Here is a 26,099-nt window from a genome sequence, read left to right as displayed (position 1 = left end):
TTACATCATGCTGATTTTTAAAACAGAAAATTAAAATTGAAAAGCCATAAACAAGAGGTTAAGACACCAAACTCAGTTTCCTCTCTTTCCTCACCGTGTTGTCACATTTTCTCCTTTCCAAGCCACACAAAAGGCAACAGCTAAATGACTGCAATACACAGCATTCTTCACTTGACTGCTATTAGGATTTCAGGTGGCCTAATATCTCAATCAAGTATTCCTCCATAATACTTGCACACCTTCCCCAATTCAAAAACAGATCACTGAAAAAGCAAAGTTTAAAGTATTTACACATATAACTATTTTAAGTATTAAATTAAGTATTTACCAGCTCTACACAGCAATGACAAGAGCTCTCCAAAAGAAACGGGCAACATCATATTTATGATGAGATTTTGAAAAAAAAAATCCCTATAACCACCACAGATTGTATTTACTTGTGTCAAGTTACCTTATTTAGGGAAAAAAAGTGCACATTACTTCACTGCACTTCGAAACAGTCAAATTAGGCATTTTCAGTTCTCATTAGTCAAAAGCTACATTAGCAGGAAGAGTAGAAAAAACACAAGTGTACTTGTAATTTCTAAGAGAGACAAGAGTACACCACATGTAAACACACAGAAAGCACACTTCCCCCAGGCACACTATGAGGGCTAAGTCCTTACCTGTCCTGGTAGGTGGAGTCTGAATACATCAAAACTCAGCAATAAATGAGTCACTTAAGATGGAACTACAAATTTCAATGATAGTATCAATCAAGATTTAATGTGAAACTAGTTTAGTTGTCAGCATGGGGAAATTTTTGAAATACTTAAACTACAGACACTTTAAACAGTAATATTTCTTAAGTATTTTATTGCTACAAACTGGTACATCTTATCACAAAAAGCTACAAGGCATATTATAAACACATACTCTATTATACAGAGTGCAATGCAGTCCCCCAAACAGCCACACTCAACAGCACAATTTCTGAAGTTATTCATCCTGTACTATGAGGTAAATATTTATAAGCTTACACCATAAAGCTTTTAGAATATTTACCCCACAGATCTACCTTCCTTTTCAACTGATTAGACCAGAAGTTATTACATCCAACTTTCAGTACACACACCAAAAAAATAGGATGCTTAAAAAAATATACAACACAATGTTTGATCAGCTTTAATAGTCAGTTTTCTATAAAAAGCCCAACTAAAATAGTCTTAATTTCGTTTTAAACAAAATCAGAAACACAGAGGAATTATATAAACAAGTTCTCCATGGAATGGAATGCATGCATATGGTGAGGAATCTTCAAATCCATTTGAGACTATTAAAAAGTCTGAGCCACTTTAGAGCAGAAATAAAAGGCTGTTTTGTCCCCACTAATGTATTTTTATTTTCTTGCACTTAGTTATCTTCAGTGTGGTCTAAAGTGAAGTCAGTTTGTTCTTCAGTTTCTTCCTCCTCTTCTTCCTCCTCTTCCTCACCCTCAGCTGGCTCATCAGCTTTGTCTTCTTCCTCCGTTTGCTGCTCCTGAGCCTGATCATTAATTTCAAAAGGATTTTCACCCTGAAGTAGAAGATTGAAAACAAACACTTTGATATTTATTTCAAATATAAAATCATACTCTTAATTTCAGAGAATGGAAGGGGCAGCCACTAATAATGCTATATTATTTTATACAGCATTTTAATAGTTGTCGGGCTTTTGTAAGAAAATCAAAACACACTGGATTTAAAACTAGGAACAGCACTTCTTTATGCACATGGGAAACTAGGATCTCAATAAACTCCTTCACTGAAAGTGGAAATGGCACTAAGCAAAAGCCAAATATGCTAAACACAGATTTCAACATTCAGAAATTAGAATTACATGCTTAAGTTTCAACATGTTTTTGTTAAGAACTACAGCTGCTTCCTTTCTCTCCTCAATTAAAACCAAGTTGGAACAGAAGAGTTGTTCTGCTTTTCCTTATTTACAGTCTTCATGCACTCTGAATAATTCTATGAAAAAAGGCACACTCAAAAAATGAAAAAGAAATCTAGAATTTATTACAATGAGTAGTCTGAAATTCATTCCATTGTCAACCTAGAAAAGTTATCAGTTTTCTCAGTACTTTAAACACACTGGCATTCTGGGTTCATATTTTCTCCATTTCATACAATTGTTCAGCACAACATACCTCAGCCCTCCCCTGTTCATATATTTAAGAACTGTGAATAATCAATGAATAATAACACGAACTATCAGGAGTTTCTTGGCTAAAGCTCGCTTCATGCTCTTACATCTGATAAAGCAAGTCTGATCTGAACACACGACACCAATCACCAACGGCACCAGGACTAGGATTTTAAAAGTATTATTTAAAAGAAGATACAAAAGAAAAATTGAATGCTAGGCCCCTTGTCCTTTTTTGCCCTATTTTTCTCACATTGGTTACATTTCTCAGGTACAATCTTCCAGGTGGGCTACTGAAAAATTAAAGAACTATAAAAATATTCAGCAAACGCCACAAAACAAAAACTTGGTTTCAATATTATTCTAAAAATCAAGAGAAATTTTAAATTCAGATTCAGATTTAGATTTAACCCAAAAAAATGCAGAATTGAGACCATGTTATAACACTCTACTGGACCTGAATGCATGAGTCCTCTGCTCCATTACATGCTGTATGAGAAAACTGAACTACTTCAGTCTGCAGTTCATTATACATTTGAATAAGGATGAAAGGGATTTGCATAACCAGGAGACAGATACATCTCATTGAGCAGGTCCTGGTGAGAGTGTATTAAGGTCAGTCCACCAGAGAAAATACCAGTGCTAGTCATTCTGAAAACATCACTGGTCTCCTTGTGAAGATAATCTTGCAAGTTTTGCTTTCCTCAGTTTTTGAACTGATGAATGGCAAATTTCCATTCTCCCTTTTACCAGTTTCCCGCTAGGGGGCTGTATTGGACAACGTATACCAGGCATAAGGAACTGGGAAGAGGTGGCTGGAAATACCAGCAGATATTCCAGGCTCTGGTATATGGCCCTTTGCAATCTCTCCTTGACAGATATACAAGAGTTGTCTGAAACTGATTCACACACCCATCCATATATAATTTTTCAGGACACGATTAATTTGACATTTTAAAATCACCATTAACTTGGGCACTAGCTCATACAGTATTGCTCTGTCTGAAAGAGTCTTATTGTTATGGCACAGGCAGAGCCATAAATTACTTAAAGGTAATCAAGAAATAGCTCACCACAGTATTAGCAAAGTGGGCCAGCAGAAAAAAAACAACTCTCCATTTTGCTAAAATGAATTCACCTGTTTCTCAGGCCTACACACATACACACACACACATATATATATATACACACACAACATAGGCTCACATGCCTTTTAAATTCTCTGATCTCATCAACTACTGTTGTAAGCTTTTGGTTTTGTCATGAACCCTAAAAATTCTACAGAATAAAAAGTAGCTGAGTAGTGTGCACACTATACTTCAGTACAAACCCACACACTGGAGCTTTTGATTCTAAATATAGTAATTTGTGTTTTGTGGTCTGCAGTTAACACTACATATAGTTAAAGACACTGCTGATGTTTGCCTAAAGTTTGTTTTGGGTTTTTATTAGCGTATCTAATTAAAAAGTGCCCAGATACAAGTTTTAAATAACAACCAAAAGCTGGTGAATCCGAAGGTGGAAATTTTTGCTGCAAATTAATTTATCTGAGACAATGATTTTTGACTGGCAAAATACATTACAAGTATATTTAATCTGTGAGATATTTAAAAGACAGAGCACTGAGGTTAAACCGCATCAACACAGAAAAAATTTCTTTCCATTGCATCTTACCTTCACGTACAGCTCATATCGTGCCTTGACTATAGGATTATTCAAGATACTGGTGGCAGTAAGAACACTCTCCCTTTTTATTTGTTCTCTGTAGGCCTAGGAAACAAATTTGACAGTGAATAATTATCACGCTCCTATTACAAATGTCACATGATTTTGAGTTCATGGCCACTTTCTGTAAATAAAATAATGAACATATTACAGCATGAACTGCTTGTTCTTAGTACCTGTCCAAACCACATAAACCTAACCAATTAGGTTTAGTAGTATTTATAGCTTGTTGCTTTAGCTTGATCAAAACATCTCTCTTGCTTATATGATGGACTACAACCAGTAATCTGTTCTCTGCAGACAATACTCAGGCTTCTCTGTCACAGCCTAACATATGGCTGCTCATTTTCAGGGTCCCTTCCAACTCAAAACATTGTACAACATTCCACAATCACAGAAGCTCATATATAAAGAAAACATAACTTTGGCAATCTTGCTTACTATCATACCCATGCTATTCCTTCAACCCTTCTACCAGCCCTAAAGTTTGTAATTATAAATTTTAACAGGGACAAATACAACATGATTGCTAATTCTAAACATCTCTTAGTTGTCTTCAAATTAAAAATATAAGCACCAAGAAAAGAGACAGTATGTTTATCTTATTAGAAACACGTGTTTTGGTTTTCAATCTGAATAACAAAGTGTTTCCAATACTTAAACTCTGTAAAGCAAATTCTCATCAAAAGAAGTAATTTCTAGTAACTTTGTCACGATTTTCTACTGGCAGCTATTAAGCACATCAATATTTCATTAGCTGGGGTGCTTAAGTGCTGGCTACCTCGAGATGTTAAATTTACAAAGTGCAGTAAGGACATTACAGCTTTCTAGAGAACAAGCCACATTAACAAGAACTTAAGAAATTACTTCCACCAAGAACTGTAACACTTTCCACCTACTAACAGATTATGCTTGCCATTTTTTTAATGATATGTCATCTCTTACTTGTTTTCCTTTTGTGTGATCAGGAGACTTTAAGTGCTGCTGAACAGAACTGTGTAATGCAGGAACATAGACACTGCAAGCACTACAGTGAACAGTCTCAACTTTCATCATATGGTCATCAGCTGTAACCCCTGCCAAAGAAGATGCAACAAATCATTAACACAATGTGTTACTTTAGGCAACTGGAAAAGCAGCTTGTTTGTTTTCTATACAAAAACTAAGAGCTCTCATTTGTTAAACATGTCAAACTGAACCACTGAGGAATATTCACCTAAATTTAGACATCAAAATTAGGCTTTCTGAGGGCAATATTGGAAGAGGAAGTTTTTCACTTCAATATTCCAACTTTACCTCTTCACAGATTACATGTGAGACCCAGGCAAAGTACAAAAATGGCACCTATTTTCAATCAACAATAACTAGTATCCTTAAAAATACACATTTTGATAGAGCAAACAAAGCCTGACCAGAGTAACTGCACTTACTTTACCCTTTATAAAAACTAATTTACTTCCTTGCCCTCCCTCACCATCAGGAAGAAGCAAATGAATTCAACTCCTCTTGCAATTTTAATTATAAGTTTGGTAATAGAACATTCTCATCACAAAGGAAAACAGGCCCTCAAGTACTTAAGGAAAGTATGATAGAATTTGCGGGATTGTTAAGATGTTGCCAACATCCATTTTTACTTAGCTTTTAGAATTTAAGTTCAAATTAAGGTAATACTGAAAAAGAGTTATTGCCTAAAAAAAAGGTAGTCAATAATGTCTCCTCTAGTTGTAGCCCATATTCTGAAATCCCTCAAGAAAAGAATGGGAGGATACGACACAGCAAGGCAGGGACATATGAAATGCTCCAGAAAACTGCCTGTAGGGCAGCCAGTGGAAAAATATTCCAGGCCGAGATGCATCTTGGGTAACCAAAAAATGCTCAAACTCCTCCTTTTGTCACTATCCCTCCAAACCACATCTCCTATCTACACTTTTCCAAATCTTGTCATTGTATTTGACCACGACCACCTTACATACAGTCTTATTACACCCTCATTCAATCTACTGCATCCACCTGCTGTCACTACTCATGCCTTACACTGAAAGAGACTGTGGAAAGCCCACAGAATTGTTTGCCAAGCACCTAGCACAATGTTCTCACCTTCTGGCAAGGCTACCTGCACAGCAAACAAACAAGGTTTGCTATCTCCTGCTGTGCTTACATTCCACATCGTATCAGAAACAAAGCAAGGAATCTCAACCAGGTACAGAAAAGATGCGAAAACTAACTTTTTATCCATTTCATCAAATTCAAAGAATGAAAGGAGAAAAAGACCAGGAGAGCTCCACATTACTCACCTTCCATTATATCTTTTTCAGCAGCTTGGGAATTTTCTGTTTGGTTACTTGTCTGCTGCTTACGCATTGCTGTCTTCTTGAATTTATTCACCATACACTCCTACAGAGGGAAAAAACCTGTAAATACCTATGATGTACAGTTGTTTACATTCCAATATTAACCCAGATTTTTAGAATTCTTTATAGCTTTTACTTCTTAAGGCACTACTTTCAACTGTAAAAGCAACAGCACTTTAGAAACTTTAAGTTTGCTTCATTTGCCTGAACTGTTAGCAGTATGTACTACACCAAAAGTCATCTGCAAAAGGATTAATGATAAGTTAACCATATTTTGAAAATAAATGGTAAATTGTACCTATATTCTCATGTAAAAGTATTATACAGATCAAAACCAGCTGTCTTACATGAAGAAATTCCATCACAACTTTGTCAAATTTGGTTTGCTTCTGGATATGATCCAATGTCTCCTGGTGAGCTGCACTCTCCAGATGTGACTCAATTTCTTTTTCTTCAAACGTTCGAAACTTGCAAAATGAGCAAGTAAATGCCATTCTATCAAGAGAAATACATTAAACATTACCATTAAAACTCCTCAAAATTATGACATTTGACAAACTCTATTAGAAAAGGAACAGAAAAAGCATTCTTTGAAGAAGCCTAAGTGAAAAAGAAATGAAAAAAAAACCTCCTAAATTTTTTCCATTATAAAAGATAAGTGCTACATGAATCAAATAAAAATCAGACCAGTGTCAGAGTACAAGTTATCTATTCAGGAGACAAAAACTGCTGAAATCAGAAGCCAGGCATTTAAAAGCCACATTATTCTCTGAGTTCATCTATTGCAGCTCTCTACTCCCTGTCACCTTTTGTAGTACACCTCGTAGACACAGAATCACAGTCCAGCCAGACCATGAATTAATTCCTAATTATACGTAATCAGAAGAATTCATTCCATACAAAAGCTATAAAATCCTTATAAGGAAGTATAATCTCCTCAGTACAATGAGGAAAAGTCACTAATCACTAGCCAGGATCATATACTGCACTGACATTGAACAGTTTTGTACAGTGCAGCCACTGGGCAAGACTAAAAGTTACAAACCTATGTACTTATTTTTGCTACAAAACACTTGCCACAGATATGTGTATATATATACACACATATATATGTGTATATATATATATATATATATATATAACATAATGGAATAAAACCCATTTCTAACAGCTTTTTAAGTCAACATGAACATATAACAACTTCAAGAATAATAAATTCAAAAACAATCCGTTCAAATCTGCTTCTCAAGTGTGCACTGATGCACTTGTAGGGGAGAAGGGGTTAGTAAATTGTGGATTTTCTGATGCAACAGTGGTCCAGTGAAACACCCAGTCTTCTAAGCCACTGAATTTGGGTGCCAGGTTTTGGCCTGAGGTTTTTTTCTTTATTTAGTTTAGCTCTTTACTTTTGCTAGGGAGCAGGGGAAGTTGAGGATGTAGAAGGAGGTGGTTTACTTCCTTCATTTCTTTTTTGCATTTTATTTTCCTAAAATCAGTCCAAAGGAAAAAGCATTCTTAGAGAGGAATTAAGAGCAAGAAAAACACTGTACACAAGGCAGAAGTTACAGCACAAACCTGTATCCATCACCGTATTTTTCACTGTTTTTTTCCCTTCTACGCCTTTGCTTCTCTCTTCTGGCCTCAATCCGCCGCTTTTCTTCTTCCTCACTTTTAACTTCTCCTTTGCCATCTTAACACACAATTGAAGGATTAAAAACCAAATCCAAACCAAACAACAGCAAAAGTACCTGTCTTCACTGTCTCCCCCACAAACATTTCAAAATGCAGAGAAAGACTGTACCCATACTGTTCGATGGCTTTCTTAAATATTCTGAAAGTTTTGCTTTGTTTTCTTCCTCTAGAGAGAATCAATTTAGACACTTGCTTTCAACTTTGCAGCTAAGGGTTTACACTCTAGTTTACAGTCATAAAAGAAATTCAGAGTTAAAGCAACTCCTTCTCTCTTGTGCCTAGTTATTAAAGGCCTCTTCAAGTAAGCGACCAGAAAAAGGTAACTGGAAATGCATGGGGGAAAAAACACATTGTTTAAAACTCTCCCATGTTTTTAGAGCACCACTGCTATAATCCCCTTAGATAAAAGGAAACAATCTAAATAAAGGCTGTCTGTTCTACTGAGAAAGCAGTTCTCAAAACCGAAAGCAAAGGTTCTCATAAAGGAGACAAGACAGTGTTGTTTCAAGGTATGGTACCCAAACTGAAATTCAACAACTTTATTATTTTTACTCACTAGATTTCACTTAGTTTCACAGGAAAGTATTCGAAAGATTTTTCAGCCAAAGAAATAATGGGAGCAGGGGAGGGAGGAGAGACAAGGACAGAGAGATTCACCACACAACAAAAAGCCCAACCAAACCTTCAGAGAAGAACTTGATTTAATTACCACCTGACATGTACAAGTGTGAACGAATAAACGAACAGAATTTAGTTCTACAACATCTAAGACTTCCAAGGACGCTGACTTTTTGCATAAATGCACTTTTACTTGTCTTTCCTATATCTGCTTTAGTAGTCTGTGGACAAAGGGAAACAACTAGAATATTATTCAGTGGGTAGTTTTAGACCAGAAAAAAAGAGGATGACTTCGTTTGCTTTAGTTCAATCTTAGGAGAGAGGTCAGCCTCCAAGAAATCTACCTCCATCCAAACAGCAACAGAAAGGAACATACAACAGCTTCACACACAAACACAGGCTGCAAAACACTCTGCGGATTGAGAAGTGTCACTGAATACTGAAAACATCTTCACAACTAACAGCTCCTGATTATCCCAAGGTTTCTAATTTCGTAGCAAAGAGTTTCAAAATTTACTGTGATCCAGAAAGGAGAAAAACTCCTGTCCATGAGACTATTTTTTTTAAAAATCAAACTGAAAACAAAAAACCACCTACCTACCCACAGAGGCAATTCCCATACTGATCTCAGGATTTAAATTTCATTTAGTGCATTACCACCAACCCTGGAAACATGCAAAGGATCACTTGTTTTACTGCTGTAAAAATCATCTGGTTTGATATTCTGTGGTGTGAAATGGTCTATATTTTGACCCTCAAGCCCACAAATTGAAGTGCCTGTCCTGTTAGAAGTTGGGGAATGGAGACCTGAATCTACATATCAACTAAAAACTCCCTCTTTCCTTCAGTGCACTTATGCAAACTTTTAAAACAAAAGAAACCCACACAATTTAAAAATAAACTCCAAGTATTTACTATTACTTCAAGAAAAGAAACACTCACTTGGTTGCAAATTTCCAGCTCTCCTTGCCATCAAACAAGACTATGCCATATGCAGGGGGGCAAGCATACAAGAGAAGAGGGACTGAAAGTAATTTCAGCCTTATGACTGGATTTCTTTTGCTATGTGTCTGGAATCACTACAGTTACTACACACTTGAACGGATTTTATGTAAACTAATAATAAACCTGTTTCATTAAGACTGTACATGAAACAGACCTCACATTCCTAACAGCAGCTCTCCAAGGTAACTGAATCCACTTTTAATAAAGTGACTCACCTAGCATTTAAGGGTGAGGTTGATCAGCTAGTGGGATAAATACTAGGATATGGGTGAGGAACCAGTAGGATAAACAACATTCAAGCAATGGAATAGTAGCAAGTATAGAAGACCACAAATTTTTTTTCACAAAAATTAAAACCAAAAAAAAGGCAAACAACAACATATTGAAGTGATCAGAGAGCAGAGACACAGTAAGCATGAAATAACCAACCAAGTAATGGATGGATGTTACAAACAACCATATTTCTACAGCCTAAATTTTTTAATTCTTTAAACAAAAAACAGGCAGCCATGCTACCAAATAACTACTAGAGGTCATAAATACAGGCTTACAGAATGTATTTTCTCAAAGTAGAATACCTACAATACTTTACCTGACAAAGCAAACTGACTTACCTCCAAAAGTCTGATATCCAAGATCATAAGCATCTCTTGTAAAATCTTCATATATAACAACTGCACCACTTGTATCAACTTCAATTTCCTAATAAAGTCAAATCCATAAATCAAAAAAGCCATTCTAAATCCAGAAAGGCAGTGTAAATTACTTTATTTCCAATGATCTATTACTTGCTATTTTTTAAACATGAAAATTATAGAAAGTGAATTGAGTATCTTGTTGAACTCAGCGTACAGCACTTCTAGCTCTGCATCTCTCCATAATGCCTTAAAACCTTAGTGAATTATTTGCACAATCAAAATTGTTTTCTATATAAATATTTTGACTTCCAATTCCGACTTCTACTTATTTGAGAAGGTGTTAATACCCTCACACTAAAAAGGGGAAAGCCATTCCAGTCTTACTAGTAAACTAAGGATGTGTATATATATATATATATACACATACTGGTTTTATGTTGCAACATTCTTACATAGTGTTGCAACTGATCTGCTCGAAGGAAGGAAGGGACTCATCTTCCTACCCTATCAGAGAACAACTTTTAACACTGACCCTTTTTTATTCACCCTCCCTCCTTGATGTGTCTTATGTCTTAGCCATTCCTCCTCACTTCTGTTTATTGATCTCCTTTGTACCCACCCAAGCAGGTCACAGCTGCATGAGCTCAAGCTGTCTACCTGTGGCAACATGAGAAGTGCTCATGAGAGCTCTCTTGTTCATTAAAAGCACAGGTAGGGTCTACAAATACACCTTAAAATTCACTTTGCAGGCTATCTGCACAAGCTAGATCTTGCACTCAAAACCAACTGCCACCAAAATAAGACTGTTTTAGATAAGGTAAAAAAAAATAAAATAAAATCATGCTCAGAAAAACTTATCTAGTTTAATGTGCAATTTGGTAACTCTAGCTTAATAATTTACTGTCTTAAGGTATACTATGCAAACTTCTCAAAGAATCAAAACATTTTCCAGTTCTGGGAATCTTTACCTCTACAGCAGAATCCTGGTAAGATGTCTTCATGTCTATTAACATAAAATGAGAAACAATGCAAAAGAGCTGTCACTGACAATTCATTTTAAGACAATAAGATACTTAGGAAAAAAATCAGCTTGTTATGCAGGGAAGATTATCTACATTGACAATTTATCATAGTTTAATAATACTATTAAATGTAAAATCAGTTATCCTTAGAAATATAAACTAAACACTTTTAGAACCAATCACCTATATCTAACTCCAAAACAAGAATTTCAAGGTTGAAAGGATAATATATTTTTGAGATATATTTTCATTCGTACAATAGATACCAACTGAATCAAAATTTCTGTTAGCTGTCTCCCATTTTTTAGTTTTCAACTACATGATACTACTTAGGTCTTTCACTTCAAGTTTCAGAAACTGTATTAAACTACTCAACTGATTTTCTTCCCTGTAATCTCAGATTCACAGGATAGGCCGCATTCTTATAGGCACTATATATTCCACTTCCTAAAGTAACACCAATATTATGTATTGGTCTTTGGATTGTAGAAATCAGTGAGAGGGATGAGACAATAAATTAGAAGCACTCTGTCTGAACAAAGCTTAGAAAGAGGAACGTACAGAAGTACTGAAAGAACTTGCATGTGCATTTAGAGACCCCTTTCATCATAACAAAGCTGGCAAGACCACCAATAAAGGTCCTATACAAAAGGCAGAGGAGGGTGCTCTATACAGCCAGTCCCTGGAATTTGTACAGGACTCTTGATGCTAGTTAAAGGAACAGTTATGTAATACATAGTAATGTGACCAGAATAACTAAACCAAAACCAGAATTTATGACTCAACGTCTCTGCCAAATCTGTGCACTTGCCTTGCAAGCTATGAACTAAGGTAACTTTAAACAATTTTCATGGGTGATTTGAAACCAAACTACATAAAACATTGCAGATTATAATTATCAGGAAATCATAAGCATAAAAACTAAAATCTGACTGCTGTACACACTGTTCACAATATATAATACTCAAGTTTACATTCCCTCAATGCAAATAATTTCTTCAAACCTCACTAGTGTCTTTTTTCTCCAACTTTGACTGCAGGATAAAAATTTAACAATAAAATTGTAGAATATCTTTATGCAAGTAAAAAAACCAATCATCACTAACACAATTTGCAGTCTGTATTTATAGTTTAGCTATCTCATTTACACTTGTGGGAGCAATCTCTTTCTGCCATTTTTGCAGTTTCCTTCCTTTTCCCTCTCCTCTTCACTCGTGCCTTGTATCTTTATTTTAACTCCATTGCAGCTGATGCACTACTTTTTACACTCAAAGAATTTGGACAGCAGGGCCCAGGCTCATGCAAGAACATATTTTAGTATTTGTCAGGCATTGTCTCTTCAGCAAACCTGAGCTCTGGCATTTTTAGTGGTGAAAATTTGCCTCCAGGAAGTATCATCACAAAGCCTCAATGAGATAGTCTACATATCTGAACACATCAAAATACTAAATATCATTCAACAAATTATCTTTGCAATAGGAAAGTTAGACATGTAAATTCCTAAAATCCACGGTGGGCTACTTGAAAGGTAGAAAATGAAGAATTAAAGAACAGGACCTACAGCCCTCTTTCTGAATATTAAAATTAAGTAATTTCTAATGAATAAAATAATCCGTAATTTTAACTTAGAAATTTTGACACTTGCTACTTACTAGGTGATTTCTTCTGGCTCAGCTTCAAAATAGGCTTTGTCATTTTGGGTTTCTTGATAAATGTCCCACCAGGTTTGTTATATGGCTGTGGTATCATTTTTCTTTTTATTCCTCTTGCAGCAACTGCTGCAGGACTGGGTTTGTTATGATAGTCAACGACAATTCCAGGTCTGTGCATTCCGCCAAAGTCTCCCATATGCTGAAAATTTGTGAAAGAGGAAGGTATTAGTATATGAAAGCAATGTTAATAAAACAACTACTTGGTACAATATGACTGAAACCTTAACTAAAATCTGTGTTCTAAGAGCAAAATACAGGAGACAACTTAAGCTCCTGGTCTGATGTTCGTCTGTGCAATGGCTTTGCAGGTGTTTGTCCAGTAGAACGAATATTTATGTATCAACTGTGTTTCTGCTTATTCAGAACCATTGTCCAGGCAATGAACATATCTACCATATCTCAGCCTAACATCTTGGCTCCTCTCTTCAGATGCTCTAGATAATGAATTCCAAATTCCATCTCCTTCTGGGAAAATAGCAAACCTTAACTCAGTTTTCAACACTGGAAAAAAAAAAAAGCTACCTTGCTTATCATCTTATGCAAAACTACATAGTAGTGACCTGAAAACTGAGTAAAGAAGGCTGCCCTGTGTAGAATACTGATTAACTGAAGGAAGCCCAGTCTTTCTTTTATCTCTTTTTCCACTGAATTCAATAAAATTAGTATTTTTAAGTTGGGTCTGGAGAGGGTGATACAAAAACAATGCAGCGATAGGAATGAAAATTCCATTAAAAGACTAAATCTTTCCACTATTTCTAAAATTATGTACAGTCATTTGTGGACACTTGTTTATGTAAGTTACCTCTCTGAAGACACGGAATAAATGAGTAATCTGAAGAGGGGAATTTAGGCAGCTGGAATATTTTCAAAAGTGCTAATATACTTCTTGATATTAAGTTAATTACTTGATTAATAAAGGGCAGAAGAAAGCCCACAGACTGGATGAGTGACTTGGATAAGCAGAAATCTATGTCTTTCCATGAGACGAGAATTAATATTACACTGTCAAAAGAACATAAAAATAACTTCAAATCACTTATGAAAAGCATGACTTTTTAGAAGCAGATTTTAAATGACATTATGTACCAAAACAGGCACTTTCCAAAATCAGAAGTCCATGCACAAGATCTCCGTGTTAATTTATTTAGTTGAGATAGCTATAGACTGCCTAGCATGTAGATTTACATCAGACACAAATTTGACATGAAGTACACACTCAGTAATTTCAAGTTTTGTTTTTTTTAAAAACAATCTACCTATTAAAGGTGCAATGCATTTTACATATGGTAAGTAGTCTAGCCTTTACAATCTCCTTTATTACATAAATGATTAAAAGGATAAATTTCAAAAGCAAATTAAAAAAGAACTCAGTTGTAACTCTGCACAAAGCTTTCAGATCTAAATGAGTTCTGAAAGGATGGCATAAAGGCTTAAGAATGTAACATTTTCAGCTTCACAAGCAGAGAAATGAAGATTAGAATCTTTTTCTCATACCATGCTACATGCTAGCTAACAGCCATGTGCAAATCTGAGCTAAAAGTGGAATATGGCAACTACAATACTCGAGAATGATGCAAAGTAGACTTTGCGGAATAAAACCACCACACAAGCATATAAAAGACCCAGTAAAAATAAACTTCCTCTACACTTCAAGCTACAAGTTTAAAAAGCTGTACAGTTTAAAATTAAAGAATCACTTCCCAATGAAATACAGCACGCTCAGGAATTTTAAAAGGTAAGTTACACCTAGAGGCACAGGCAGAAAGGTGTTCACTGAATATTCCGTGCGTAAAAAAAATATAAAAACTGAGATTATAAAACCAAGACAAAGGGACACCATCAACCTAAAGTTAGTACTTCTGTGAGGTTCTGGGATTTTTTTATTCTCTTCTGCTGTATTTTTTTCCCTTAGCTCACTTAACATCAAGCTTTACTTCCTCATACTGATCCACTATTCTGCATACAGTTAATCATGCTGCTTCTTGGACATAGACTTTTTACATCCTATACTGGAAAGGTATCCACTGAGAAGCACTTAGAATTTAAGTCTTCGAAATGAATACAAGTAAAAGGACTAGGCACACTGTGTGGAAATTGATTTCAGTTCTGCAAAAGGACCTGATTTCAAGTTGATGATGCCCCTTTAACCATGCTTTAACTCTAGAGAAAGAATCACTGTAACTGCTAACTACTCACCTTTGCCATTTTCTCCCCATCACCCTTCCAGTAAACAAGTCAGAGTAAGAATTAAGTTTAAAAGAAGACTTGATGTTTGATAAAACATGTACTCAACATGTTAAAGAATTAGCTAAACTTTTCCCTTTACACAAACCAAAAACTGCTCGAGCGTTCACAACCTGGGTTTTATTTTTTGCTTATACATTGCACCTTTAACCTACTCAAAACTTCCAAAGACTTTGAATTCAACTTATACAATGTTCAAAAATTTCCCCACCAGCAGCAGAGATGCTAGTGTTTACAAGGAAAAATGAAAGTCCTTTTAATCCCTTTTAGACCAAACCTACTACTTTTATCTTCACCTTTCAAACAAAAGGAGAGATTTAACAAACCTCATCAACTAGTCTATTACTCATTACTTTCAGCAGAAAGAGGGACTGGGTTCTACTTGAAGACAGCTTCAAAGGGATAAACAACATTGTCAACCATGATAAGTTTGCTTGGACAAAACCCCCACACTGTACTGAACAGTGCATTCATTTTAAAGCAGTGGTCTTGAAAGGGTTTAAAAGAGTGTCTAGTGAAAAGAATCTGAAAAGATTCTGTACTTACTCCTCGGCCTCGGCCTCTGCCTGTTGATGGTCCTCCAAAAGCATCATAGTTTCTGCTTCCAAATCCACTTTCAGGATAAGCAGGCGTTCCTCTCCCCCGAGAGCCTACAGGTGCAGGCTTCATATGGGGTGAAGAAAAACTGCTGTAGGAAGAGTAACTCTCTCTTCCTCTGTCCTCCATAAACCCAGGCCTCAATTTTGAACGGGAGTAAGGTGCTTCCCAGCTAGACCCGCCCTGGTTTCTACCTCCGAAAGAGTCAAGGCTATTCCGGTAGGAGTTGTCAAATCGACCACCATAACTACCTCCGAAGCGGCTTTGTTCGGGTTCATTATAACCATAGCCAGATCTGTACAGATCTCGCCCACCCAGAGAAGACCCGGAGTCGTAAGACTCATAAGGTCCAAACCTGGAAAAGTTGCACAGTGAGGAGAAAAAAAAGTAAGCTTACTAATGTTATACATTTCAAAAGACAAGTTATCAGTTGACATTTATCAACTAAAATCAATTTATTACTATACTGATCTGTACAGTTGTGTTATTGTTTAATCTTGATTAGGGCTGGGCAATTCACACTATGACCAGACAGAAAGCTATCTGAGCCATTTTTGCTACACACAATTCTAAAGTTCAGTATACCTGAACTTTGTTTACTTAAATTTTCAGCAACATTTATTTACTAAAACATTATTGGAGCCCAGCCCTAGTCTCACAAAAATAATCACCTGCAGACATTCAAAGCCTAGTCAAACTCCCCTCTCTTCAAAATCATTCCCTCACAGTCTAACAGTTAAACAGCAGCTTAGAGGCGGCTTAGTTCTGAACTAAGGGGAAAAAAAAAAAATCTGTTTTTTTAGTGGTACAGTTGTGAGTTCCAAGTACCCCACAGCCCTCATTTTAAAGGAAAAATACACATGCTCTTCTGTTCACATTTGTTCTTTCTGGATTTCTTTTTCCCTGGAAAATTCAGTCTCACAATCAAAAAAGTTCATTGTCTTCAGTGTATCCAGCATTCACTTGCAGACCATTAGGTCTAGCAACTCAAGATTTTGAAAGTCTCCCCAGTGCATGCACAGTGACACAAAAACAGTCCTTGGAATTTCAGAGTAAAGCAACAAAGAGCTAAAATCTTCAGCTATTTATCAAGAGATTGCTTTGCCTAGGACATGGGCAGCATCAGGCTAGAAATCAATATTTGTAACTACTTGGAAGGGAAACACATTAGTGTCCCTGCAGGGTTATAACAGGGTGATTGAGCAGCTGGGAAAGACAATCCCTTAACTGATACAGTACAACCTACAAGAGACTCAACTTACTAACTGTATCTACAGTAAACTGAATGCCTTCATTGTAAAATCCGTTTATGTCAGAAGACTCAAAGATACACAGAAAATGACACTAGAAAAAGTCCATGCATAGTATCAGGTTACATAGCAAGAGACATTTTGGCGTTCAGTTGGTCATTCAACCTCCATCATATGCAGATTACTATATGGTAGGTACAGCTCATTCCTCAATCTCTGCTCAGACTTTTAGATCAATATTAATGTTCATTATTAAACAAGTTATACTTAACTAAAATGCTTAATAGAACCCAGCAGCAAGGCACAATACTTCTCCAGCCTCCCTGTTTAGTATTGTCCTTCCCCAGTGGCACCACAATGACTACAGACAGGAACCACACAGTAATCTGGCAACAGCCAGGCAAAAATTCAAGGGCGCACACAAGAAAACCATCAATTATCTAAGTTTTCTTCCCATTTTATCTCGTCCAAGATAGAATCACTACTCTGAAAAGCATGCTTCTTTGAATACACTATTAAGACCTAAATCAAATCAGCTGCTCCCTATTTTTCTTATCTGGAAGAGCAAATAGTATCCTAGCATTAAATACACAACTTTAAGACCACTGCATCAGAATTTTTAGTTTTAGACTAATCCATCTTACAAAGCAGCCCATACATGCACACAGTTTCAAGTGTAATCAGTACCTTCCAATGAAATAATCTGGACATGACTTTCAGATTCAATACCAAGATCACTCGAGCACTGCACATTCAAACCAAAGAACACATACCCTAAATGTTCCTTGAAAACGGAATGTTGATAGATTCAGTCTAAGATATTAAACCAATTAGGTCTAGTCTGCTAGGTCAGAAATGGTGTGTCAGGCCAATCAGCTACAAATTGCTAGACAATACTGAAAAACAAAACTGTTGCTATTTTCATTCAGACGCACTGTTTCGCTGTCAAACTTTTCCACAAAAATGCTTATTATTACAGAATCTAGCACTTACAGTTTAGTATTTGCCAGTATTTATCAAACATGAAGACTCAGAAAGAAAGTATTCATACAAAATCATAACAACATGCCTCAGGAACACTTAAGTTAGAAGAATGATTTAAACTTAAATTGGACTTGATCAATTCTTGGGACAACTGAAGGATTATTTTACCTGTTACCACCACCACCACCTCCTCCGCCTCCACCTCCATGACTCTCCATCCCATAGGATTGGTTAAGGTAAGAGTCCATGGATCGTGGGCCACCATAGCCTCCATGCCCATAATCCCGGTCCATGTCTAAAAAAAGAGCAGAAAAATGTTTAAAAAGAAAGCAAGTGAGAATTCTTATTAAGTCATCTAGTTTAAATTCTTATGTAAAAGGTTTACTCTTTGCCACAGTGCTTACAATCAAAACACAAAATTGACAGTTGCGAGACAATCTGGACACTGTGCTTAGAGAAGCCATGTGTCTTTGTCATCATCTGAGCACCTCTTGACTGGAATCAAGTTCCTCATTTTTTCCAATAGTAGGTAACTCAGGATTTTTATTCCATCAGCCGGAATCATCATAAATTAAATAAAGAGAATTAAATGAAGATACCTGATGTAGAGTATGTCTCAAGTTGTAGAGAATTAAGACCACTTCCAACCCTTTAATAACAAAAAGAGTTCACAGGAATCTGCTCTCCCTATCCAATGCCCCAAGAAACCTTCACTCACAGTGAGAGACCCAGGGTCAAAGTTACAAGCTGTCATGCTACAGTGCAGCCTCTGTATATAGGCTACAGTCAAACAAAAGAATTCTCTGTCATCTAGCACAAAAAAAAAATCCACCCAAATCAGCACTGAGCTGCAGCTCACTCACTGCACTAAGGTGCCAGCATTTCATAGCCGAACTGATGTCACTTCATGACATCTCAACATCTTGTAATGAAGTCTGGCAAAAGAACCAACTTCCTCCTCAGCACTGGAAGGTCTATCTAAAAGCAAATAATCACTCAAATTCAAATCACTAGACAATGCCACCAGTGTGTGTAACAAGTCTGATCCACTGTCCTCCTGTAACACACACAACCCGCACTGCACTGGCACTCTGGAGACCAAAACTGCTTCCCAGTACCAACCAACAGCAAGACTTGGGTCATATCAAGAAAACCTGGCAAGCCAAGATGGACAGAAGAAATAACACAGAGAAGGAATACACAATGAACACAGGAAGGATAAAAATAAAACCAAGTAGCTGTTTACTCTGACAAGAGAGAGTATTTTATACATTTCAGTATCTCCACATGTAAACCACTGACTTTTCCAGGACAATTTGCTCCCTTGAAGTCATAAGAAGTTGTCCTATTTAAAGAAATACAGTAACTCTCTGTGCATATCATCTCATGAAAGTAACTGTAGTACTGAAAATACGTATATAAATTGCATCTTGTTTGTTCCTAATTCTTGTTAGCACCAAGTCACTGTAATTTACTTTAATGTATCTGCCAGCAATGAGAATTCTGCAAATTATATTAAGCTGACTATATCACTTTTACATAGCTATTCTTAGCATGCCTGAACAGAGACTCCAACACACACCTAATGCTGATTTTTATTCTAATGATCGTAGGTACTTTCTAAAAATTTAAAGATGATACTTGCGGGAAAAGAAAAAACTTCGAACACAGAAGTCACACTATACCTTTTCATATTCTGAACATACAATAAAGTTTCAAAAACCAACGCACAAAAAACCTTTTCAAAAAATGAATTATGTAGCACCACCCATCAACTTAAATTGCAAAGAGTTACTGCAAAAATAAATGGATGAGGCTTCTAATAAAAACATCTACTGTTCCTCTCTGGTGTTTCTGAATTATCTGCCATCTAATGCAGTACATTACCTTCAAGACTGTATACATAAATATGCAGACCAGCAAAAACAGAAAACAGTCAAGAAAACAAACTCGGTTTCACAGAACTTAAAACTGACCGTGAGATAATCTCATCTCAGATCCAAGTTGTTATCTTTTTTAATACAGGATAACTAATCAAAAGACACGGACATTTTGAAAACTGACATACCTGACCAGAAAGTACCCAATAATTTTCTTTAGTTTCACCTGCTCCCTATTATCTACAGGCACTAAGATGGCACAGAATTAATGAGGTTAAGAGAATGGAATCAAGTCATCCAGCAAGGAAGAACACAACATACTGCCGAGATGCCTGCCACTGCAATGCAATTCTACTACAGCACAGGAAGTAGGGACCAGCATTATGCATATGCCAGCAGTTCAGTACTGGAAAAACAAAAACTTTCACATGCAAAGAACTCTTCCCAAAAACAGTTTAAAAAGCATTTTGAAATATATTTTTAGTCTGAAATTTTTAGCATGAAAGCAAACACTAAAATACCATTTACAATCACAGGATAACTTCTGCTCATGTGCTCAACACTCCTTACTCAGTTAATATTATATAACATCAGCAGTCTTGCTACAGAGCTATGCCAGCCCCTAAATCCTCAAATCCCTGCTTTCAGGACATCCCCACCATCTCCTCCCTAAGAGTGAATAACTTTTTCAGCCCCTTCCAGACTCACTGCCCTGCATCTACCTACACTATAATATACTCACATTTGAAAATGGTTAACACAGGATACAAAAGATAGACATGAAGAGAGATGATAATTTAAATGGTCTACTGTAAGAAACTGGATGGAGCAAATGAAATTTACAAATAACAAGCTAAAGAAGGATATAAGTCACTTTTCACAAAACTGACACACAAGTCCTGGAACTGAGTCACAAGTAGTAAGTTACTAAAAATTAACAGTATTTAAGACAGAAATTGGATAAATCAACTGACAAGAAATTCAGAGCATGTCAAACACAGACTATGGCTGGGAAAGTCCTCAAGCTGTGGAACAGCGAAGGCATATAAATACACCAAAGGTATATTTATTTGTACTACTTGTTCCACATGTCCAGAGAGTTGCATACAGGATATTGGCAAGGTAGGACAGACATCTTTGACCTGGTCTACTGAAGGTGACCTTATGATCTCCTGCCAACTATTTCTTGAACTGTTCCACACTGCTGAGAAGTTAACCTACTGTTCCAACCACTGCCCCCCGGTTCAGTCATCAGCTGCACGCTTTACCAAAGATTTCTACATTTTACACTTCATGCCCAGAGCCTGACAAAGATCCTGCATTCAAATTAACAAGTACAGTATTTCTTCGGTATTAAACTTTCAGAGTAAAGTATGCTCTCCAGACAGGCTTTATCCTAAAATGGGGGGAAACATACAAGACAACAGTAAATATTCATTTAGACAAATGAAAATAAAAAGGACTTTAGTGTAGTAACTGATTAATAATCACTATCACCACCAGTAGAGATATAGAGAGGTTGCCTGTCTGTGCAGAGAAAACATGAAATTGTTTCACATGCTGAGAACATGGATTTAAGCACTAGAGAAAAACCACCAGAAATTGTATTTCAGTATCTCAAACCGAAAATTCAGGAATAGTAGCTCATTCAAGTTTAAAAAGTAACTGCTTATCAAATAAACCTTTGAAGAAATATTGTATCTGTGTATCTGTGAAAACTACAAAATAAAAAAGAAATTAAAAAACAGTGGTCCATATTTGCTCTTAAAGCTTAAAAATGAGAGTGAATCTCTGAAATGAAGGCATTATCAAAGCATCTGAAACAAAGAATTTATTAACAGAATAAATCAGGTTTGCATCTGCAGCTTCTTGCATAAATCCCTGTGGATGAATGAGCCATTGAACTTAAGTACAGAAATAGAAGAACTTGCAAAGAACTATCTGGTTTTTAGTTTCTAGATCATACTTGTCTACTTGTACTGAAAAGAGGGGAGAAGAGCTAGATCAAAGGTGAAAAAAATATATAACCTTTAAAATAAAAAAGAATGGGATACTAAAAAACAAGTTTAATTTACAAATTAAAACGTTAATGTAAATGTATTTTTTCAGATGAATTTAAAAAAAAAGCCGTATTTGGTGAAGAGATCGTTTAAAATAGCTGCAAAGTAAATCTCAATAGCCAGTAAAGAAAATTTTCCAAAGGAAAAGAACTACAAAGTAAACAAACACTAGGTAAGACTCAGAATCTCTGGATACAAAGAACTCCATGTAAAAGAAAAAGCTTTAGAGCAGAGAACAATGAAATCATATTCACAACATAAAGACAAGAAATCATTTTAAACAGTGTGCTCCATGTGAAGCAGATGAAAAGGCTATGAAAATGAGAAATGAGAAAGATCTTGCAAAATAAATGATAAATTAAAGAAGCTAAATTTTGACTACCAGAAGCTTAAGGGTCTGTTGTGCAATAGGAAGCAGTATTTTTTCCAGTCACTACATTTTCATAACACCATGTCTAGGTTGTTACAATCACAACGTTGCCATTAGGCCATTTTCCCTTCCAGTTAAAAGGACAAGACTTGCAGTAACTAAAATAGCAACATGAATATTTAATAATATTTTTGCTAATAATGCTAATAACTTATTCTGAAGGGCATGTCAACTCTGGGCTCAAACTGAGCTGTCAGGAAGGGACAATGGTGCAATTACAGGAGTCATCAGACATACAACTAAAAGTGCTTCCCACTGGCTACAAGTTTCCAACGGGAAGAAATTTAGCAAGAGCTCAAATGAAAACTAGGCAAAGATGAGAATTCCCAACATCCACCCTCTGCTGCCCATCTTCTAAACCCCCACAAAACAGCCTTCAGCACCCTGTACAGAACCTGGGTAAAACAATTTTTATGCATGCCTTGCTCACATACATACAGTGTATAAACAGTCATGGCAAAAGTTTCAAGCTGCATACATCATAATTAAACTTTTTTTAATAATTACAAATAATAGCTTAATTAACACAATGAAAACTATTATTACAGAGGTACATGAAAGGAACACTCTAATTGTACAATACGCATTTGATTAGTTACTTCCCCTATAAAGACCCTGGCATCATTTTAATATTCGTGTCATCAGATCTCAGAAAAGCAGGTTCTGGTTAACAGTTACAGAGAATATTCCAATAAGATACTTAAACTGGCACTTAAGAATAACTTTTCATTCTAAAACTCAAATGAACACTTAATTAGGAATCAAAACAGAAGATGAAAACACAGGGCAACATATTTCATTAATTTATTTACTATTTACTTATTAATTTTACTATGCAGAAAGATAAACACAAAATAATAAAATTGGGAAAATGAAAAGCTAAGACTCAAGAAATGTGTCACAAAAATTATTATACTGCAATCAAAGATGCATCTATAATCCAATGTGTTATTCCCATATAACAGCCAGCAAGAGTGTCAAGAGATCCAGTATCAAGCACTTATTTGACAGGATCTGTAAATGAAGCTCGGATACAATATCAGTAAAGTGTTTATAGTAAGATCCTTTTAATACTTGCCTGCATGCTGGCAAGAGATGTCAAAACATTTCTTGAATCTTTTCTAAAATCATAAGCTTAATCATCTTACCAAAGTATGTGCATTCCTTTTTGATTTATCTACACGGCATTTTTGACAATGCAAGAACATGAGGTAGCTTTTTGCTGATGGCTTTAAATGTTTTTTCTATACTCCTTCACAAACTGTTAGTTAAAGTAAACTTTTGGGGGGAGGGAGAGGGAAGTAAATAAAACCCAAGTAGTTACAGGCTCTGGTTTTTATAAAAAAGGAAAATATTCCTTCTTTTCAACAGAAGTAATAAGAATCAAATACAGTACTCTGTAAGTGTACTGGTTTATGTAAAAAAAAATGCTTTCTTTTCATCTTAAGAAAAGTCTGTATTTCTACCCCACCCCCCCATCCCCACTCCTTTATCTCAGTTTTTCATTTGGAACGTGCAGGAGTTCATGTTGACATGCCCAAGATGAAAATCAAGTCTCACTCCCAGACAGTTACAACTCCTCCAGAAAACAACATGAGCACTCAAACCATGTCACGCACTTATAAAAACCCGTTTCCTTTTTTGTTTTTGTTAACACTGATTGTTCAGCCCCAACTCTTTACAGGTTAGACGTATTTATAGCTCATACCTGAGACTGACCCACTGGGCATGTTCACACCACAATGCATGGGGGTATCTGGGAATCTCCAATCTCTGTCTTCAGCTGGAGAGGATGGGTCAGTGAGAATGACTTAGTGCTTAGCAAGAGCTGGAGGGGAGAGACAGGGAGCCGCAACAAGAGGCGGCTCTCTCTCCTGTCGGATCTCCAGGCTCCTGACACGACCCCCTCACAGAGCTCGCCCCGAGCTCCCCCCGGCCCTGCCCGCGCCCCCCGCCCGCCGCCGCCCCCTCGCCCCCCGCTCGCCCCGCGCCCCCAGGGCGCCTCGCCCCGCGGAGCGCCACCCCCGCCCGCGCCCCCCGTCCGCCCACACCACCCCCGGGGAGGGCCCTCCTCCCGCGCAGCCCTCCCGCCGCCGGCCGCCGCCGCAGCTCCCCCAGCCCGGCAGTGGCGGCGGGGGAGGAGGACGAGGACATGGGTGAGGGGGGCCTCCGTCCTGTGCCTAACAAAGCGGCCGCTGCCATTTTGAGACACGGCTGGGCCCCACGGCGGCAGCGGTGGCGGCGGCCGGGCCCTACCCTTGCAGCGGGGGCGCGCCCTCACCTTCCCCGTAGTCCATGGCGGCGGCGGCGGGCGCTGCTGGCGGGAAGGTGGCGGCGGCTCCGGCGGTTCCCAATGGCGCCTTCCACCACAACGAGGCGAGGCGGGACCCGCGCGCTGCACGCACTGCCACGGCGGGCGGCGATTGGCTCGGCCGGTGCGTCACGTGACCAGGCCGGCCTGCAGGGAGCGCGGGCCCGGGCCCGCCGCGCAAAGCGCCGCGCACGGGGCCTGGCTCGGCTGGGTCACGAGGGAGGCTGCGCGGCGGCCATTTTGAGCCCTGGCAGCCGCCATTTTGTGTTCTGGCGTCGGGCCCTGTCATGCTTGAAGTCGCTGCAGGACGAGGAGTGGCTGGCAGTCCACACCGTCACCCTCCCACACATGCCCAGCGGGCCCTGGTGTAGTGGCTCAGAATACGCTCCCCTGAAGCCACGCACTGCCCGGCGGGACTGAGCTCTCAGTGGTATCCCTGCAGCTGCACAGCCCTGTCCATGGATCTTGTCAGTTACCAGTGTGGGCTGCTGCTGTGTTATGCAAACTAAGTGACTTTGCGAAATAAACCGTTTGTTTAAGAAATGCCATCTGTGATGCCCCCGCTTTGAAGGACCTAACAACACCAGGTTACCTAAGGAATAAATTCTTAATTGCATGTGTTATGAGACACCGGAATAGGTTGCCCACAGAAGCTGTGGATCCCCAGTTTTGGTGACACCACCCCTGGGCAGTGTTCAAGGCCAGCTTGGATAAAGCCTTGAGCAGCCTGGTCTAGTGGGAGGTGTTCCTGCTCCTGGAGGGGGGTATGAGTGGGTAGGGTTGGGATCAGATTATGTTAAAGATCCTTTCTAACTCCTTAACAGTCTATGATTCAGTGATTCTGTGATGCATCAGTTCCCAGACAAAATATTTCTTGTCTCTAAAAGGCTGCACTAAAACACTCAAAATGGCTGATGTTAAACACAGACTTCATTGCAGGTTAGTTGTGAGGTAACACTGCTCCTCTATGCAGCCAAAAGAGTTGAAGAAACAGACTTCGCCCAGACACATGATCATGCAAAAAATTTCCCAACGACCTGTGTGAAGATCACATAAGGAGTATACCACTCCTTAGAGTTTCTTGATGTCTTATACAACCCTGAAAGAAACAAAAAGAGAGGGGGGTAAAAGAAAAAAAAGAAGAAGAAGAAATATATGAGATGGTAGCGAGCATATCTGGACAGAAAACCTGTGAAAATGTCTCTGAGGACAGACTGTGGGTGAACTTTCAGGCTGTATAAGTGGGCAAAGTCACTCTCTCATGGCGTTTGATTTTGCCAGGGAATCAGGGCTTCCCTTACTCTTAGATGGCTGTAACAGTTCCTTGCCATCCATAAAGTGAGAAAAGCCCCATTGCAGGCAAGCACGATGTGACTGGCCGAGGTGAAGAGTCCAGATCAGGTTAATCTGGAGCCTG

At 37.8% G+C, this 26,099-nt stretch overlaps 1 protein-coding gene across 2 annotated transcripts; it reads right to left on the bottom strand.

Moving 5' to 3' along the window:
* Positions 1-838: 838 nt before the first annotated feature.
* ZNF326 (zinc finger protein 326) lies at positions 839-24,801 on the bottom strand. 2 transcript variants are annotated; one of them, XM_014884037.2, is made up of 13 exons: positions 24,653-24,778; positions 24,080-24,154; positions 18,170-18,296; positions 15,717-16,122; positions 12,867-13,065; positions 11,161-11,195; positions 10,169-10,256; positions 7,815-7,929; positions 6,587-6,734; positions 6,183-6,282; positions 4,834-4,964; positions 3,838-3,933; positions 839-1,554 (listed from the first exon to the last, which is right to left on the bottom strand). In XM_014884037.2, exons 1-13 carry the CDS (start codon positions 24,666-24,668, stop codon positions 1,393-1,395), a joined length of 1,698 nt encoding a protein of 565 aa, XP_014739523.1. In that variant the 5' UTR covers positions 24,669-24,778; the 3' UTR covers positions 839-1,392. The 2 variants fall into 2 exon arrangements, with proteins under 2 accessions (XP_014739523.1, XP_088026079.1); XM_088169953.1 differs by lacking the exon at positions 24,080-24,154 and having other exon boundaries at positions 24,653-24,801.
* Between the last annotated feature and the right edge of the window lie 1,298 nt (positions 24,802-26,099).

The sequence above is a fragment of the Sturnus vulgaris genome, chromosome 9 (genome assembly GCF_052056855.1).
Source record: "Sturnus vulgaris isolate bStuVul1 chromosome 9, bStuVul1.hap1, whole genome shotgun sequence".
Taxonomy (NCBI): Eukaryota; Metazoa; Chordata; class Aves; order Passeriformes; family Sturnidae; genus Sturnus; species Sturnus vulgaris.
Note: the sequence above shows the minus strand (reverse complement) of the source record. Positions and strands in the feature narration are given on the sequence as shown.